Here is a 19806-nt window from a genome sequence, read left to right as displayed (position 1 = left end):
TAATGTTTTTTTTTCTAAATTGAAGGTAATAGGGGCAGCTAGGTGGCGTAGTGGATAAAGCACTGGCCTTGGAGTCAGGAGTACCTGGGTTCAAATCCGGTCTCAGACACTTAATAATTACCTAGTTGTGTGGCCTTGGGCAAGCCACTTAACCCCATTTGCCTTGCAAAAAAAAAAAACTAAAAAAAAAATCGAAGGTAATAGTCTTTGGTCTTTGTTCAAACTCCACAATTTGTTCCCTGGTTTCCTCCATAAGTCTATCATATCTAGGTTTTCTAACAATCTATTTACCTCCTTAACTTCTTTTTATTTTATGATTAGATTTATCTAAATCTGAGAGTGGGAGGTTGAGGTCTCCCACAAGTAGAGTTTTGCTGTCTATGTCTTCCTGCAGTTCTTTCAGCTTCTCCTCTAAGAATCTGAATGCTAACACATTGGGTGCATACATATTCAATATTGAAATCACTTTAGTGTCTATAATACCTTTTGGAAGGATATAGTTTCCTTCATCTCTTCTAATGCTACCTATTTTTGCAGCTGCTTTGACTGAGATAAGGATTGCTACTCTTGCTTTTTTCACTTCAGCTGAAGCAAAATATATTTTGCTCCAACCTTTTACCTTTACTCTATATGTATCTCTCTGCTTCAAATGCATTGCTTTTAAGCAGCATATTGTAGGATTCTGGTTTTTTAATCCACTCTGGTATTCGATTATGTTTTAAGGGAGAGTTCATCTCATTCACATTCAAAGTTATAATTACTAACTCTTTATTCATGCTATCTTCCCTCTGATTGTATTCCCACCCCCCGTTCACATTATCCATATTTCCCAGTATTTTGTTTCTGAATACCACCACCTTCAGTATTTGCCCTCCTATATCCACTCCTCCCCTTTCTTTCCCTTTCCTTCCCTTCCGTTAGTTCCCCTCTTTCTCCCCCTCCCTGTCTCCATCCCCCCCTCCCCTTTTAATAGGCTTTATGATATTGTGTCCAGAGGGTAGGATTCAGAAACTGCCAGTTAATAACCATTTATTAAGTGTTTTCCTTATACCAAGCTCTGGACAAAAATAAACCTACAGTTATTTAGAAAGGGGGAGGGGGAGGGGGAAATAGTCCTTTCTTTTAAAGAACTGTCTAATGAATAATATAGCATGTATATAATTAGGTACAAACAAGGTATGCCTCTTCGTATATGTGCATATAAATTTATACACACACACACACACACACACACACACACACACGTGATTTTGTGAATGGTCACATATATTTGCTTTAAGCAAAAGGTGGCACATTAGCTGACTTGAAGGAAGCTAGGGAAGCCAAGAGTAGAGAAGAGTTTCAGCCGGGGTGACCACCAGTGAAAATATCTAGAGTCAGGAGATGGAGTGCTCTAGTCGAGATGGAACAAGGTCATTGACATTGATCATAAGAGTATGTAAAACAGAGTGAGTTGTAATTAGATTGAGGTTGAAGGAGAAGGTGGAGGACTTTTGAATAAGGGGTGGTTGAAGGAAGGTAGGTCTGTTATCAGAGAAAAGATTCAGGGAAAAGTTAACAGTTCTGCTCAAATATTTGAAGGGATACCATATGAAGGAGATAATAGATTTGCTTTCTGAACCAAGTGGCAGAAGCAGAAGCAATGGACAGAATTTTAAAGAAGCAAATTTAGCCTTGAGGTCAGGAAAGACTTCTCAACAGGTATAGATATCAAAAGTAGAATGTCCTGTCTTAGGAGGTAGGTTTCCCTTCCTTGAAGGTCTTCAAGTTGAGGTCAGAAGACCACTTGTCAGCCACTGAACAGGATGCCTTCATGATTGGATTAGATTGGATCAGACAATTACTAAGATCCCTTAAAACTCAAATTCTGATTTTGTGAATGGTCAAATGTGGCATACCAGGTTTCAAAGTCAATCATATTAACTTGAACAATAAAAGTGAAAAAGATGGGATAAATCTTTGCTTATTTTTAAATGTTAAAATTTAAATTACTTTATAATTTTTTATATTTATATACAAATATATCAATTTATTATGATTTTTCAATTTAGCTTTGTTTTTAAATTTAAATGAGTAGGCATCTACCCCATGTTCATGGTCCTGAGGATATACAAATAAATCTTTCCTCTAAAGGACTCTATGGGTTATTGTTTCTTTAAAATCCTGTAAGTATGAATATTGTGCCAGAACTTGAAATCCTATCACACAAGAAAGCATAATTATATGAACTGGGATTAGTTTGTTCTACAGAAAATTTTGGGGAACAAGGCTAATTGCCATATTTAAGATGTTATCAGGTAGGGGAACCATTAAACTCACTTTGTATGGCTCCAGTGATTTGGGTGGAAGTTAATGAGATAGATTTTGGTCTAGAGGTAAAGAGCTAGGTCTGTGGTCAGGAAGATGCATGTTCAAATGTGACCTCAGATACTAGCTGTGATCCTAGGTAAATCATAGGCTGATTGTCTCAGTTTCCTTATCTGTAAAAATGGGTATAACAGCACTTACTTCTCAGGGCTACTATAAGGATCAGATGATAAGGATTTAACATAGTTCCTGATATATACTGAAAACTATATAAATGTCAGCTATTAGGACAATACTGCTGATAATGATGAAACATCAAGCTTGTCAATGTCCAACTACTTGGTTCTATTGCAAGCTCCTTTTCAAAGGGAGTTAAGCAGAGACTGAACATTCCATTAGGTGGTGCCATAGTTCAGGTACCTGACCAGGAGGTAGACAAGTCATTTTCCAGAGTTCAAATCAGATCCCAGAAACTTACCAGATGTGACCCTGGCCATGTTTGACTGTTTCCTCATCTGTAATGAGCTGGAGAAGAAAATGACAAACTATTCCAACATCTTTGCCAAGAAAAACCCAAATGGAGTCACAGGTCAGACAACTGAAATAAAATGAACAAATGCCACATCTGTGACATTTCAAATGAGATTTGTGGTTTTGGTGAAGGGTTGTATGATTTGAACCGAGATTGCTCATGGATCTCACCTTCTATTAAGTAGCCAACATTCTTTCTACATTTTATATAATTATCTTTTTCAGGTTAACAAATATCACACTAACATATCACTATAGGGTAGCTGGGGTTCCAGTGGATAGAGAACTAGCCTTGGAGTCAGGAAGACTGAGTTCAATGCTATCTCACTTAATTCCTTAGCTATATGACCTTGGGCAAGAGACAACCCCATGACCTTGCAACCCCCCCATTACCTGTACATGTATTTTTCTTTATAGAAAATTCATCTGGAATAGATGTGGGAATATCAGTTGACTTGTTTAAACCCTATTAACCTAAGAAAAGATATATTCAGTAAAAATTAATTCCCCAAATTTAGAAGCTGTCAATTGGTTCAACTATTCTACAAAGTATTTCGAATTATGTTTAAAATAGCTCATTAAAACATCCATTCCCTCTGATCCAGAAATTCCATTTCTAAATATTTGCCTATAGCTCAAGGGAGAGAGATCCCATGTAAAATGTAATACATTAAAAGCTGCATTTTTTGTGGTAGCAAATAACTGAAAACCAAAACAGATAGATATCCATCATTAAGCATTGGTAAAATACCTAAAAAAAAAAAAAATCAAAACAAAACCCTGTAATATATAGAGTAGATTGCATCTGTTTTGTATTGCTATGTATGCTAAGAAAAATACACAGCTGGGCAGCAGTGGATAGAGCACCAGTCCAGGACTCAAGGAGGACCCCAGTTCAAAACTGGGAGACACTTACCAGTTGTATGACCCTGGCGGCCAAGTGACAAGCCCAACTGCCACCAAAAAAAAAGAGAAAGACACAATTGAAAAAATGAATGGCAACAACAGAAGACAATGAAACTGAACAGTGATCCAAATCTGACTATGGAGAAAAATGAACTTCCCTTCTTTTCAAAGGTGAGATGGACTTTGGGTATGAAATATTTCTTTAGAATACTGTCAGAAACTTCATATTGTTTTGTTTCTTTTTCAAAAATTTCTTTGTTATAATGGAAGGTTCACTGGGTTAAGGAATAGGGAGGGATATATTCAGAAAGAGATTATAAGAACAAAAATACCAATAAAATTAGAAAACTTTCCAATACTCACTTTGATTCAATCAAATTTATGTAAACAAATATTCTTAGTGTCTTTTTATTATGCTTATAAAAAATACCACTAAAACTTATTTGATTTCTCAAAATTAAAAGTTCATTTAGTGAAATATCAACATACATTTTATATTAAAGTTGTAGTAAAAATACTGACATTTAATAGTTTATACAATTCTCATTCATGTAAAAATCACATAGCATGTAAAATTTAATTAGAAAATTCATAATATTCAAAGTACATTTTGTTGACAGCTCATGAGAACATTGTCCTAAACTGTTAAGATACAGAACATAAATTTCACAGTTCAGTTTATCTTTTTTAGTATCATAGGAGAAAAATAACTTTAGAAAACTTATTTAGTTCTAAATCCATTGTGCTATGTATTAATAAGATGCACTTGAAGTAATCTAATCTGATCAGATTACTAATGAATTGCCATTTTATTATGCAATCTAAAATAATTTTTATGAGATGCTTAAAAATAAATCATTTTTAAATTGTTAGATGTTTAATTAACCAAAGTCTGGTTGAAAATCAAGTTTACCTATATCCTTAAACAAGATAATTAGTATAAAAAATGTTGTGCTAGCAGCTTTGACTTTCCATTTTTGGAAACTTGGAAATTGACAAAACTAAATTTGGATTATTTAAAATTTGTATGAAGTTCTGAATTTTTCCAAGAAAGAAGCTTAGACGTTAACTTTGTAAAATAAAAAAAATTAAGAGGTAGTGTGTGAAAGGCTAGTGTTTATATTTTAAAAGTTTAACTTGAACCCCTGCACCATTAACATATAAAATGATTGAACAATCTATGTGCTAACTTTTTATTATTATCCCATTCCAAAGTCACTTAAAAAAATAACAGTGGAATATGAATGGAAGAACTCCAGTGAATTTAAAAAGAACTAGAGTATAAAACCTAAAATTACATAATGCAGTCAATATTAGTTTAGTGGTATTATAAACAAAATACACTTAAGTATCCTGCATTAGGTATTCGTATTTTAGCAATACTTTCATTCTTCACATAATTTTACTATATATAAATCCTTCAAAATGGAGTCATTTAATTCTTCATTTTAACAGCTCAAAGGCATTCATATTAATCCCATCATAAAGTTAATTAATAAATAATTAGTTTGGGGAATGTGTCCACAAGTCATGAGTAAAAGGAAACATGCACTTCTTTATAATAGCCTTAAGTTCTATATACAGTGTTCATGCACATGACAATTATAAATACAAAAAAATTAAGCAAAGAATGAAAGTTAGCAGCATTACTAGTTCTATTTCGATGCTTATATAAAGCAATAAATATTTTTTTCATAAAATTAATGCGAATACACTCCTTTTGCTACACAGTTTGTCCTAAAGTGTGGCAGCTTTTTCATTATCCAGAGAGCAATACCATTAAATGAAAACCAAAACTCGTTACATAAAAAAGTGCACAAGTTTGTCCTATGTGTGTAGTTCTCTTCTCTTAATCCAAGTGCATATTACACCAATGAAAATTCAGAGTACATTTAAAAGGCACAAATGTACATCTACACAGATTTTTTTCCCATGAGAAGTGGAATCGTCATATGATTAGATTACAATCACATGAAATAAATTTGTCAATTTTACAAGGTATGGTACGTGTGAATACCACCTTAAAATAACTTTCACAAAACTTCACTGCATTCAGGAATCAATTCTATGCTTCATAAACAAGGCATACAATTTTTGAAAGCTGTTGATTATTTCAATTTCTTTGAGTTAATATAAAACATTGCATTACAAATTAGCAAAATAAGCATAATACAAGAAATCAAAATCATAAAATACTGTAAACCAAGAGAAGAGAACTGGTCCTAAAAGTACCAAAGGAGGTGGAATCAGATTTTCACATTAGAATCAGAAGACTGTAGCTAACAGCATTAATACAGAATAATTTTACTGGGCTCTGCATAGCAGGTTAAATATACAATCACTTCAATTGGAAATGATCTAATTCATCTTGCAGTACTGAAAATGTACCCCATTACTATAGTAGTATTCCTTACTGACAGAATGTCAAAAGCATAATATTTCACTTCCAAATGCTCCTTAAATTCTAGTCTCAAATTCACCTCCAAACCATGGTGGTTATTTTACATTAACTAGAAGATCAAATTAACATTTTAAAGCTTCATTATTGTTTGCATGTACACTTTATGTCACTGGTACAGAGGTACATATTCTTTTGAATAGCCAAGTTTTATGGTACCAACATTTTAGGGAGCCACTTAGACAACTAATATCACAATGTTATAATTGTTCCATCTTCTTCTAATGGTTTTTGATCTGAAGCATGTGTTTTATGTTCCATCTTTGTGCCACTTGCATGCTGTAAACTCACATCATTAGGAATAAAACCATTTTGTGCTGTCTCAAAACTCAGTTCAATTTGTGTTAGTGATTCTAAGCTCTCAGCCATAGGAACTGCTTTGGGTATTTGCTGGGGCATTCCATTATCTTCAATAATTATGTCTTCCTCATCACTATCTTCATCTTTAGGATCAAAATTTGTCTCAATATGTGTTGAGTAGCTAATAAGGCTGTTATCAGTAGATTGGCCTGAGCTGCCAGAAGTCCGACTATTCCTGACAACATTATTTCTCTGGTTTGCTGGTCTTACAGTTATAATCAGGTTACGGCTGTTTGCAATCATCATGTCTGTAACTTGATCAAGACTTTTTCCTGAAACTTCTATTCCATTAACTTCTAAAACCTCATCATTAACTGCAAGTAAGCCAGTACTTTGAGCTAGACCACCTGGAACAAGCCTGGATATGAAAATCCCTGGTACTTTTTCTAGGCCATGTGGTGTGACTCTTACACTAGAGCCATCTCGGATATAGAATCCTAGTGGTTTTTCTGTTCCATATTTGTAAAGTCGAACTCTTCTATGTGTTTCTGGAAGAATATCCACATCTATAATGGAAGATACTGGTCTAAAGTCTTGTGGCATACTAATAACTATGTTTGGTTTCTTTTTATGGTAATCAGGACGTAATACATTTGTCAAGACATTCTTCTTCTTTGTTAGTGTATCCGTACCAAAGGCACTGTAGTCTGCTTCTTCTGTTTTAAAAAAACAAAAACATTATCAGTATTACTATATGTAAAAAAAAGCCATCAAAATATTCCATTATTTTCGAACATAATACAGGGCAGTAATGGCAGCAGGGTTTACCAGTAACTTGAACATGAGCAATAGGTGATTTTATTCAATTCATAATTTACTATCGGTCAAGATAATGATATTCTAGAAAAACCACTAGATGGCCCTCTTTTGTGATAATCACCAAAGTTTACAAAGTTGGATCTCTCTCTCTCTCTCTCTCACACACACACACACACACACACACACACAATGTATGTCAATTATAGGAAACAGATGCATTTTCTTTTTGACTTTTTTTTTTGGATTCGAATTTTCTATCCTGGATTGATTTTTTTAAGCTAATAAAAAAAATTAAACTCAAATAAAATTAATTTGACTTTATAAAGCTACACTAAATTTTCCAAGCACAAAATGTAGTCTTTCTTAATATGTTTTCCAAATGAGTCCAACCTCATTTCTTTCTCAGGACTCCTTTCCACACACTTGGGTACAATTGCAAGCTCATCTGGTTTAAAAGAGTTTAGGATTGAACTAGTGTTTAAAAAGCAGGTAGGAATATAGAGAAATGTATAAAGTCATTAATTAGCATGCATTTATAAATGAATTGCAAACAAAATAAAAGACAATAATTTACAAATAACCATAACAAAATTTCACTAAATTCCACATGAAATAAGAAAAGATGTGACAAAGAAAACATTACCTCCCCAGTTCAAAGTGCAATTAATCTGATGATACATGGTCCAATTCAGTATGGCTTACTTGGTTATAGAATCTAAAAATATTGTATAAAGGTAGAATTTTTCAGGAAGTTGCCTTATTTGTGTTTTTGTTCCACTGAGCCCTTTCGGTAGTTTTGCTACTTATTTAACTATTATTTAAAATACTATTTTTTAGGGCAGCTAGTTGCTGAGGGTACAGCACTGGCCCTGGAGTAAGGAAGAACTGAGTTCAAATCCCACTTCAGACATTTACTAGCTGTAAGGCTCTGGACACATTTATTCCAAGTGTCTCCAAAAAATTTTTTTTAAATTTTTTTAAAAATTAACATAACAGGGCCAGAAGCAATCCAATCAGTTAATAGAACAAATACTTTGCAAAGAACTATTTCCAGAAATAAGCAAGGTAACTCACTAAAACATTCTCTCAAACTCTAATAATAAAACAAAAAATTATAATTAGCTATGTTTTTAAAGTATGTAAAATTTTAAAGTAAGTTAATGTATCAGGGGTTAAATTATTTTAAAAGCATTAATTTCTACATTTCCTATTATGTCCCTAAAATAGGGAGAATTTTATATATTACAGAAACAAAAGAGAAAACGATAAAATTAATCATGCTAATTAAAATTCCAATGCATTTTAATTATCTAAAAATCTCAGTTTATTTTCTGGCCCATAAAAGCCTACATACTTTTAGTTGTATTTGTTGAGCTAACATTACTTCTCACAATAAATTTAGAAATGCTAAAGGCAAGCTAAAATAATGCATTTTTTAATCCTCAAAAGAAATTTAATGCTCTTGTTAGAAAGAAAAGTGAACACTTAAAGCTAGATATGTAAATCATCCCTGCTGAAGATGAAGACAAACATATCATAATTCACTGTTCACTTCAAAACACTTCATATGAATAACTACAAAAACCTAACCACTGAGGTTAAAAAAAATGAGCTCTAAACTAGTTCTTAAAAAAAGAACATCAATTTCATTTTTTCAGCTTTGTTAGAAGTTTAACAGTTACCAAACTAGAAAAAGAGTTACTAATACTAATTTAGTCAATCATAATCTCACATATAGAGGAATTAGTTTAAGACATATCCAACAAAGGACAGAACTTTCCTGATGTCTGGGTTCCACAAACACATATTAACAAGCAGCAGTATCTGTATCACCCTTAATGATCTATTTTAGATAGTTTGAATAGAAAATGTACAGTATTTTCTTGGGGAAAACAACTGTTTGAAAAGCTGTTTGGCTAAAGAAAGAAAAATACCAACACCATCTATTTGCAAAATTTGGCATAATAAACAAAAGAAAAAAGCTTCAAAGAATATATTTTCTCAGAATATTTCATTTTCAAATAATGTGTGAAGAAAGTCTATATAATGGCATCTATGCAAGTGAAAAACATAAACATACAAATTTAGGACAAAATAAAACCATCTTTCCTTCACAAGCTTAACCAGAGAAACTAATCTGCATAATTTGACCATGCAGCCAGACTCCATTTGTACATTCTTGACTAAATTCTCAAAAGCAATATGCCCGAGTACAAAGGCACCTTTGTTCTCCCATCTAGCTAAGCAGTTTACAGCTACTGGGAAAAGAAATATTTTGGCAGAAAGCCATGGTACAGGGTGTTAGTTTAAAGTGTAAAGGTGAATGTCCAAATAGAATGTAAGTTGACTTTCTACTTTAACACTCTGTATGTAGGGAGACAATGAAAAATCAAACTTACAATTCTGATCAAATTAACTTAAAAGCATGGATTGAGCACCAGTCCTGGAGTCAGGAGGACCCAAGTTCAAATCCAGCCTCAGAAACGTAATAATTACCTAGCTGTGTGACCTTGGGCAACCCCACTGCCTTGCAAAAAAAAAAAATTTAAAGTAGACTAAAAGCAAAAACTCTCACGTGCTGCTGAAAATCTTTATATTAGTGTTATATTAGTAATCTTCTATCTAGACCAACACCTGACTTATCAGTCACCTCAAGAATCAAAACACAAGGGGCAGCTAGGCAACGCAGTGGATAGAGCACTGGCCCTGGAGTCAGGAGTACCTGAGTTCAAATCCAACCTCAGACACTTAATAATTACCTAGCTGTGTGGCCTTGGGCAAGACACTTAACCCCATTTGCCTTACACAAAAGCCTTAAAAAAAAAAAAAGAATCAAAACACATAGCCAAGAACCTAAAAACAAAAATTCTTAATCAGTTAATCATCATAATGTTCATGAATCTAGAATCTCCCTGGCTCTCAATCAGAACTTATTTACTCCTATTTTAGGCAATGCAGTTTGTTATAAAGAATAAAGGACGTTAAGGTCAGGAGATGTGGATTTCACTCCTAGTTTGACTACTTAGTAGCCATGTCTTAGGAACAAGTTACTGACTCTTCCAAGTTTCAGTGTCTTCAATTCAATATTTATTATTTCCCATATAAATGCTAAAGATCGCATTTCTCAAACAATTTATAAAAATTTATAAAAAAAGAGCCATTCCCCAACTGATAAATGATCAAGAGTTATGGACAGTTTTCAGATGTTATCAATGCTATCTATTTCAATCATTTAAATAGAATGGCCTGCCTAACTCATTGATTCTGAGGTATCTTATACCTACTGGATTAGCTATAGAAGAAAATGACAAATACTGGAAGGGACATAGGAACATTGATGCATTATTGGAGGAGTTGTGAAATGATTACACAGTTACGTAGAGCAATTTGGAACTATGCCCAATGGACTATTATAAATCCATGCCTACCATTTGGCCAAGTGGTGCCACTGCTAGGTCTATATTCCAGAAGGGATGAAATATGGGTAGAAAAGAACCATGTATAGGGATATTCATGTCAGCCCTTTTCTGGTGGCAGGGAGCTGGAGATTGAAAGGCTGATGCCCATGGTTGGGGAATGACTGAACAAATTGTGGTATGTTATTGAAATGAAATGCAATTTTGTTACAGGCAATAATTAACAGGTGCCCATTAGATAAACAGGATATTCTCAGTAAAAACTTATTTATGAGCAGATGCAATGGGAAATAAACTGTAAAGTAACAATATAGCAGGATGATCAGCTTCAAATGACCTGTCTTTTCTCAGCAATTCTGTGACCCAAGAGAATTCTGAAGGACTTATGATAAAAAAAAAAAAATACTATCCTAAAGATATAGCTGATGGTACCTGAATCCAGATTAAAGCATGCTCCCCCCCCCACCCCCGCCCAGGAGAAAAGAAATGAATAATGCAGGAGACACAGATGTCAAAATCTAGAATAGCAATGTGAAGGGTAAGTCACTTTTTTTCTTTCTCTGAGTTTGTTTCCTCATTAAAATGAGGGGAATTGTAGATCTATGAGGGTCCTCTTTTAGTACTATATCTTAAGTTCTATGACTATAAAGGTAGTTATACACTTAAATCTTGCTATAATAAATAACCACAATTCTGTATAACCTAGGTTACCATACAAGGGATTTAGCTATTAGAATTATCAGTCAATGATATTAAACAAAACATTATCATCTTTAATACTTTCCTTTGGCAAACACTATGGTTGGTCTATTAGCCTAAATGTCAATTAAACAATGAACACATATGTGGTTTTTGTCTTTAAAATGTGTCTATAGCTGAGTTTTTTTTCCTTTAGAGTTTAGCTGTATTAGACTACTACTACATACACACATTTAAATACTAGCTTTTTTACTTTAAAAACAACGACAAAAAATCACGGTGGCTCCAGGCTCCATGTATCTGGAATAAATTATAGCACCAAATACTATTTAAAATGCCTTTCATAAAGGAATGCTGCCTGAAGATGTCTTACACAAAAAAGTTAGGGTCAAATAGAATAAAATCTTCCAGAATGGCATCCTATCAGATCTTTAATTATGTTGCTTAAAGAGAAGAGGCAGAAGCATAGGAATGTTTTTTTTAGTAGTATCTTCTTTCTTAATGCGTTAAGCAGTAAGTTCCAAAAGGAAACCTAAGAAGGCAATTACAACAATAATTCCTCTAAGAATGAAAGCTCCTTGAGGACAAGTATTATTTTCTATGCTTTTGTATATTTCTAATGCCTATCCACTACTAGAAAATATAATAGCTTCTAAGATGTCTGGTAAGAACTAAAAATCATACGGAATTACTAAGAAACTAAGCAACTAATACCTCGATTTAAGAATAGCATTACCATTGAGACATGTGGGTGTCTTCTTCCTAAGGAATGGTTCTATGGTAATTATCTTGCATCTGAAAAATTGGAACTGAAACCAAATATTTAAATGCCACTAATTTTTATCCTATTTCTGTTCAATTTCAATTTTCTCACCATATAATGAGAAATTCTCACTAGGTACACAGAAGATTTTCAAATAAAAATAAATTTGTTTTAAAACTAGATCGTGAAACTTATTTCAGCTACATTAGGATGCATTGGGAAGTAAAACCATTAGATAGAACTCATTTTATTATTAAAAACCTAATATTCCTTTAAGAGTCAAACTGAAAACTATTCCATGTTCTAGTTTGCATCTTCCATAAATTTAATTGGGATACTTTTCATGCAGTTGAAGAAAAAAAACTAGCTAGAAATAGAAGTCTAGGAATCTCATTTGTAAAAATTACTTTCAGGGTTTAATTTTCTTTCCCTCTCTTTTTGCTATTATTTCCACAGCAACAGCACTAGAAAACAACTGATTCAAGATGCAAGGTATCCTAAATTCGCACAAACAAAAACTATCCTTGCACTAAATGATTTATGAAGAGCCTTATAATCTGGGAATATTTTCTCTGAATAACAAAATAATCTTATATAAAAATCACAACTGCAAAATTCAGATATTAAAACAATTTGTTACCAAGGTGTATGAAATTGCTGTCTATGCAAACAAATTAGTTTACTATCAACTAAGGAAGAAGATAGTCAGTGGCAGTAGAATATGACTTACATGGACCAATTCGTACCCAGTTATGTTTACATAACCTGCTGTATAAATAGTCATTAGGCTCTTGTCAAGAAAAGTATCAAAATAAAGTGTGATAATGTACAGCTATAAATGGACTAATTGTGCTTTTTCCTTGACAAAAAAGGCATCATTTGCATTAAGCATAAAACTAGAACAGAGCTTTTTTTTTCATTAAAATATTGGCTTATTTCTACAAGATCCTAAAAACAAATTCTAAAGTCTTAATGTCAATATATGCTAAGTGTACTTTTTTAAAATTATTTAGGAAATTGATAAGAAAAAAGCTGTAAGTGTCTTGCTTTGATACCTTTGTTGAAACTAATAATCTTTGTAATATTGAGGATTGTTGAGATACTTTTAAAGGAATTTATAAAGGTAGAGATTCTTTAAAAGATGTTAACATTGAATTTTAGGAGCAGCTAGGTGGCACAGTGGATAGAGCACCGGCCCTGGACTCAGGAGTACCTGAGTTCAAATCCAACCTCAGACACTTAATAATTACCTAGCTGTGTGGCCTTGAGCAAGCCACTTAACCCCATTGCCTTGCCAAAAAATAGATGGGTGTTATAATCCACCTACAAATTTCAGATAAATTGGTTTAATTAGCTTTTATCATGTGGTTATAGAAATAGCTGAACATTCACTCTATCTGATGAGTGAATATTATGAAAAACACTACAAGCTTATTACTACAAAAGACTATGTAAAAATTAAGGCACAATGGTTAAAATGAGAAATGTGGGAAATTTTTTGAAACGAAAGGGCCTTGAATGATGGTTTTATTTTCTTAACATAGTTTTAATGCTCTGGTATAGTTTGAAGCGGATTCAGTAACATAACATTATGATTTGGTGTGCCAGAACCTAGATGAACAAAGTCACTGCCTCAATTCCACAATGCTGTAACATTGCTTAGTACAGAAAATGCTGTGATTTCAAACTTGTAAAACTAATAAAGAATATTCCCTGACTGAAATAACCATTTTTTTCTGTCTATTCTATCCATAGACCATTTTTCTGTCCCTCACTAATCACAGGAATAAAAATATTCTAACAAGTGAAAAACCATTCCACTTAAAATAAGCAATCTCAGATCATAAATTTAGAGTTGGAAAAGAGCTCAAATCATTTAGTCCAACCATCACATTTTATGAGAAAGACCCAGAAGGTCCAAGATGAGTTTTGTACCTAGTCAATTATATTTAAAACACTGATAATAACTTAGAAATAGAAGTCTTCTAAATAAATTCATTTTCAAGTCTAGTGATAAAACCACTAATTTCTGACTTATATGAAGGACAAATAACATTAAATACACAATAATTTAGTAGAATCAAGTAACAACATTTATTAAGCATCTATGACACTGTGCAGAACATTTATTTCTAATTATAGTAACATGATTTTTCTGAAGTTACTCTTACCTTTTTTTTGTATAAAAATCCTGAGCAGTGGATTGGCTGTTGAAACAGCTTTATGATAATTATCATCATTATTTATAGGCAATAAGTCTCCATGAATGTCTGTATAGCCTACTAAAACTTCAACATTGGGTATCTTATGAACATGTTGTAGTAATCCATAAAACTCTTCAAATTTTCCAGGTTTAGACCGTTCCAGAGAAAACCGACGAAATTCTGCTCCAAACTAGAAACAAAACATACATAATAATAAATCACGTTTAAGAAAAATATCAAAAGTCTTAATTTCAATATCAACAAGTATTTATTCAGTACTTGTCTGCTAAGCACTGGGGACACAAAAAAGTCAACAAGATACTGATGTTATCTCAGCAAGTCAAAACATAGGAAAGCTATGAAATATCTCTATTAATAAAAAGAAACACATTTCATAACAGAAATTATTAGCATTCTAGTCCAGTGGACAGAATACTGATTTTGAGGCAGGAGGCCTCCAACATCCTGGTTCTGCCATGCACAACCTGGTGAGTCACTTCACATTTCTGGCTTGTAATATGAAGAGGAAAATGATTTCTAAGATCCATTCCAGTTCTAAAATCCAATTTCCTCCTCTGAGAAGGTTGGGGAACCTGTCTTTGTCCCCTAATCTGTTGATGGCCAACCAGGACAGTCACTTGTTGAGCAACTAGGGATTCTTAGCTCAGGTCTAGACTCAAGTCCTGACATAAAAGCTTTCTGCTACTACATGAAGCCTGTGTTGAGACCAGAATTTCAGCCAATCCGCTCCTTCTTATTCCAACCTAATTAAAAGTTGTTTTTATATTGACTGAATTCCTTTTCAATTCCTAGCACAGAGATAAGAAAATTTCTGCCTTCTAAGAGTTTTCAAACTACTCTAGGCCAATAAACTAGAAAAAGGCCCAAAAGTAATAAAGATGTAAATGATACCCTTGTAGTAACTACAAAATGATATAGAATTGCTTTGAGCTTGAATGGATAAAACCTCACCCCAAATGTCCAATGGTTTTTAACTTAACACAATTTTAAGTGAAATATAAAACAAGATTTTTAAAAACTGCATTATCTTCAGTAAAGCTTTTGTTACTTTTTTGTCAATGTGACATAGTGAAAGAAAAAAGAACCTTGGCTAGGTGTTAATCCCACCACTTGATAGTTATGAGTGATCTTACTCATGTTACTTAACCTGTTTCTTCATCTGTGAAATGGGAGTATATGTGGCTTATCTCACAGGGTTGATATGTAGGACACGTATGTGAAGTTTCTTTGAAAATTGTTAAATGATGTTCAATGTTGAAATATTTTAATGCTTTTTGTCTTCACCACAGGTATTTTCTGATGAATCCTTCAGCACAATTAAGATAGATTTAGATCTAAAAGTTACCCTAGTTTATTTAATCCAATTCTCTCATTTTACAGATAATGAAAATAATGCCCAGGAAAGTTAAGTGACATACCCTAGGTCAAGGATTAAAATCTAAGGCTTCAGACCAACACTTCTCTCACTGCATCCCTTAGTGGAGATGTGATGAGACTAAGTATCTTCACTGAATACAGTAAATGAGTCTCTTAACAAGATTAAAAACAAACTTCATACTCCCATCATTTTTATCTAACTTTCAATTCTCATGCCTGTTGTACATTTTTCTGCAAAAGGAACTTCTTCCAAAGTGCTAAAAAATAAGGTGAGGTGACGTGACAGATGTCTTGGACAAATTCCTTAAGTTTTCCTTTTACATTTAAAAGTTGGGTCTTTCTAACCAGTGCTTGAGATTCAGTCAGTCATTCCTTACCTACCACCTAACTGGGGAAAATATTAAATCCCTGAATTTCCTAACTTCTTAAATGTAGAGGTTCACAATTCATTTTTCAATCTTTTATGGAGATAACTGCATCACTATTTTTGGTACTTAAATATCTTACTTATAACCAGTATTAGAAACACACAGACACACACACACACACACACACACACACAGACACACACACACACCCCAGTTTTAACAGGCAATAAATTAAAATACATTTCTGGAATACAAACAACACATTTGTCAAGAAGATAAGGTGATTCATACCTACAGTTATCTCTGGAGTTTAGACACACCCACACATTACAAAGTAAATAAAACTCAATAGAAACACCCTTTCATATCAGTGTTAGTCCCAGGATGACATCAAGTCAAGTTTCTTATTTTAATTACTCTGATGCTATCAAAATTTCATATTTGCTAGTATCTAGGAGAAAAACAGAATCTCTCAGTCTATGCCAGATGGATTTCCCAGCAACATTATCATTATCCCTAAAATTTTATATTTAATAGCTTAACATTTTTTAGGTCATTTTGCTAAACATTAGCTAAATAAATTCTCTTTCAGGTTTCATTTTACTTAATAGGAAATGGATACATTTTAAGGCAATGGAAATTTTTATGACTTCACAGCAATTTGTGCCCTTTAGTAAAAGCTGTTTTGTAATTTCTGGCAAAAAAAAAAGTGTTCTGAATAACAAAGATATTGTTATGCATTTTACAACACCACAACAGAATTAAAAGGAACTTTTTTAAACCATGAGGATACTAGGATAAGGACAAAAAGCAGACAGACAATCAACCATTATCTCCAAGAGAATTCTTCACCTCATAGATTGTGGAGTATTAGTTTTGGTTTACTTCTACCCTCCAGCATGTATGCCTGGTTAGCAAACTTCTTCCAGGTCATTGGATAGCCAATTTTAAGATTATCCCAAGAAAGGTAATCAAATCAGGAAGGTCTATAATTCAAAGAATCAATTTTCCAAGGTTATCAAGGCACCATAATGATAACTGGCTGTGAAAGCTCTCACTTAAAGAGATAATTAGATAAAAGTCCTACACAGGAAAAAATACATTTCAAAATCAAAGAATATCCCTATTAATGGGAAGAAATGAATATCAACTCCCTTACATTTTCAAGATCAATTCAGAGTCAAGTAATAATACTGATTTCTATAGAAATCAATTAGAATGATTTTGGCATGGTACATTAATGCTACATAAAACATTGTGGCATTAATAAAGCACATGACAGAGTAGTTTCAAATTCATCTAATTTGTGTGAAAATAGTAAAAAAAAAAAAAAGGGGGGGGGCATGGTTACCATTTTCATTATTTCAAAAATCTGTCCAAGTTTCAAAAATGATTCATTTTCACCACTAAAAAATTTACTATTAAAAATCTACTTTAAAATTAATATGGGGGGCAGCTAGGTGGCACAGTGGATAAAGCACTGGCCCTGGAGTCAGGAGGGCCTAAGTTCAAATCTGACCTCAGACACTTAATGACTGGCCTAGCTGTTGACCTTGGGCAAGTCACTTAACCCTACTGCCTTAAATAAAGAAAATTAAAAAGTTAATATGAACCAAAAAAATGTTATTTGCCCTATTGCTTTGTCTATCTATGTACTATGAGCTAAAAAAAAAAAACCAGCAGGCTATATACACGACTCTTTACAGCTTAAAAAAAAAACTTTCCTGAGCATGTATACCTCAAATAGAGCTATTCCAATGACTGTATGAAATGGAAAAGTTTGTAAAAACTTTAAGTTATCAAAAATTCCATAGAAATGATTTAATTGAGGGATACCAAAACAAATGCTCATAATTGTGTGATCTAGAACAATTTAAAATTCCATCATATTAAAGATTAAATATGTTTAAAATATTAATTCATTTAGATAAAAAATTTTCAGGTATGGTTCTGAGGCCCAAATCATACCTGAAAATTTTTTGTCAATCTAAGTTCCCACAGAACCAAATCTGGTTATAGAATTGCAGAAAGACATCTCAATCATCTCGAAAGGAATCATTACTTTTAGTTCATTACTAAGATTTATTTTGAATCACATTATTTCATGCAAGCAATTTCAACTTGCAATGACAATTCCAGGGAAGGATGGACGGTATCTGATGATGACTACATGTATGCTCTAATTAAAAAATACATAAAGTTTAATTAAATTCTATAACACACACACAAAGAGGAAATGGAGTTTCAATTATTAAATTTATCCACAAAGCAAATGTGGATAGCCTTTATCTCATTTAAAAAATCACAAAAAACTTGTAAATGCATGACCATCATCTCCTAAAAATATACTATTCATCTTTTTAAGCAGTCGTTCCTTAATACCGTCAATCTACAGATCACTCCTCTTACTCAGCAAAGCATCAAGACTCATGAATTCAATTATGTAATATTATGTTGCATTTGGTCCGTTATTTCGTAGCTATTTTCCCGGTACTTTATTAGTTTTAGGTTTCCCTGATGTACTCCATGTAAACTTTTGATAGATACAGTTTTCTATTTATATTTCCCAAAGCCTGAAGCAATGTTCCGTAGTTTCTCACCAACCAGCTATGTGATGTTATGCAGGTATTTGGCCCTCAAAACTCCAGAATGTAGGTGGGGTGGGAGAAGAGGCTGAACAAGGTTCCATCTAATTATTATCCTTATTCAAGAAAAGTTTGGGATAAAACTGTCCCTTGTGCGTGTGTCCTCCTCCAATCCATAGTTAAATCTCATTTAAGAAAGCCTTACCCACCCAGCGTTTGCTCACACCTTCACGCTCGGCTTTTAGTGCTATCTCCACTACTTTGGCACTCAGTAATCTAACTGGTTCGTGCCGTCTTTGTTTGTGTTTTGCTTCTTTTGCTCGACAGATCAAAGTTTTGTCGTTTAGTTCTCATGAGATTTCAGATTTCTGCTGCGATGAGCTAGTACTTTCAAAGAGTAAACAGGTAAGGTTATTAACAGAAGAAATTCTGATGTTTTGCTACAATAGGAAGGAAATCTAATTGGCGAAGTAAGTTTTCTACTCCCTGGGCTAGATCAGAGCCCCCCATCGCTGCCCCCCCACCTGCGGGTGAGGCGCTGGGGGAGGGGAGGAATGCAGGCAAAGCCGCCCCCCGCCCCGCCCCGCGGCTCCCGCGCCCCGCGGCTCCCGCGCCCCGCGGCTCCCGCGCCCCGCACCCACCTTGCTCTTCACCTCCATGGTGCCCAGGCAGCCGCTGCCGCTGCCCGTGCCGTGCCGCTGAGCCCGGTTCATGGTGCGGCGGGGGGCGGGGCGGCGGTCCGGCCCGCGGCGCCGCGGCCTGCGCGCCCCGCACGGCCCACCTGCGGCGGCGGCGCCCGAGGCTTCCGCTCCTGGTCCTCCGGCTCAGCCCGGCCCGGCGCGCTCCGGGGAGGGGGAGGGGCGGCCGCGATCCCGCCGGCGCGCGCCCCTCGCACCTGCAGGGTGGGGGTGCGCGAGCTCCGCGGCCCGGGCCGACCCCGGAGGGGAGGCCGAGACGCAGCGGGGAAGCGTCGCACCGGGACGGGACCGCCGCCGGCGTCCGGGAGCGATAAGCGCGGCCCGCAGAATGGAGCGGCGGGGAAGGCGAACAGC

General features: G+C 34.5%; 1 protein-coding gene across 1 annotated transcript; it reads right to left on the bottom strand.

Annotated features, from left to right (window-relative positions):
* Window positions 1-4218: 4218 nt before the first annotated feature.
* On the bottom strand, window positions 4219-19485 carry PARD6B (par-6 family cell polarity regulator beta). The gene is made up of 3 exons (XM_074210245.1): window positions 19396-19485; window positions 14371-14593; window positions 4219-7218 (listed from the first exon to the last, which is right to left on the bottom strand). Exons 1-3 carry the CDS (start codon window positions 19465-19467, stop codon window positions 6395-6397), a joined length of 1119 nt encoding a protein of 372 aa, XP_074066346.1. The 5' UTR covers window positions 19468-19485; the 3' UTR covers window positions 4219-6394.
* Window positions 19486-19806: the final 321 nt, after the last annotated feature.

The sequence above is a fragment of the Macrotis lagotis genome, chromosome 1 (genome assembly GCF_037893015.1).
Source record: "Macrotis lagotis isolate mMagLag1 chromosome 1, bilby.v1.9.chrom.fasta, whole genome shotgun sequence".
NCBI lineage: Eukaryota > Metazoa > Chordata > Mammalia > Peramelemorphia > Peramelidae > Macrotis > Macrotis lagotis.
The sequence above is the reverse complement of the archived record's forward strand: the minus strand, read 5'-3'. Positions and strand labels throughout refer to the sequence as shown.

Coding starts and splice junctions, on each gene's coding strand:
- PARD6B (XM_074210245.1), bottom strand. CDS start 19,467: ATGAACCGGGCTCAGCGGCACGGCACGGGCAGCGGCAGCGGCTGCCTG. Junction 14,594..19,395: donor CCATGGAGGTGAAGAGCAAG/GTGGGTGCGGGG, acceptor TTTTGTTTCTAG/TTTGGAGCAGAATTTCGTCG. Junction 7,219..14,370: donor GATTTTTATACAAAAAAAAG/GTAAGAGTAACT, acceptor TTTTTAAAACAG/AAGAAGCAGACTACAGTGCC.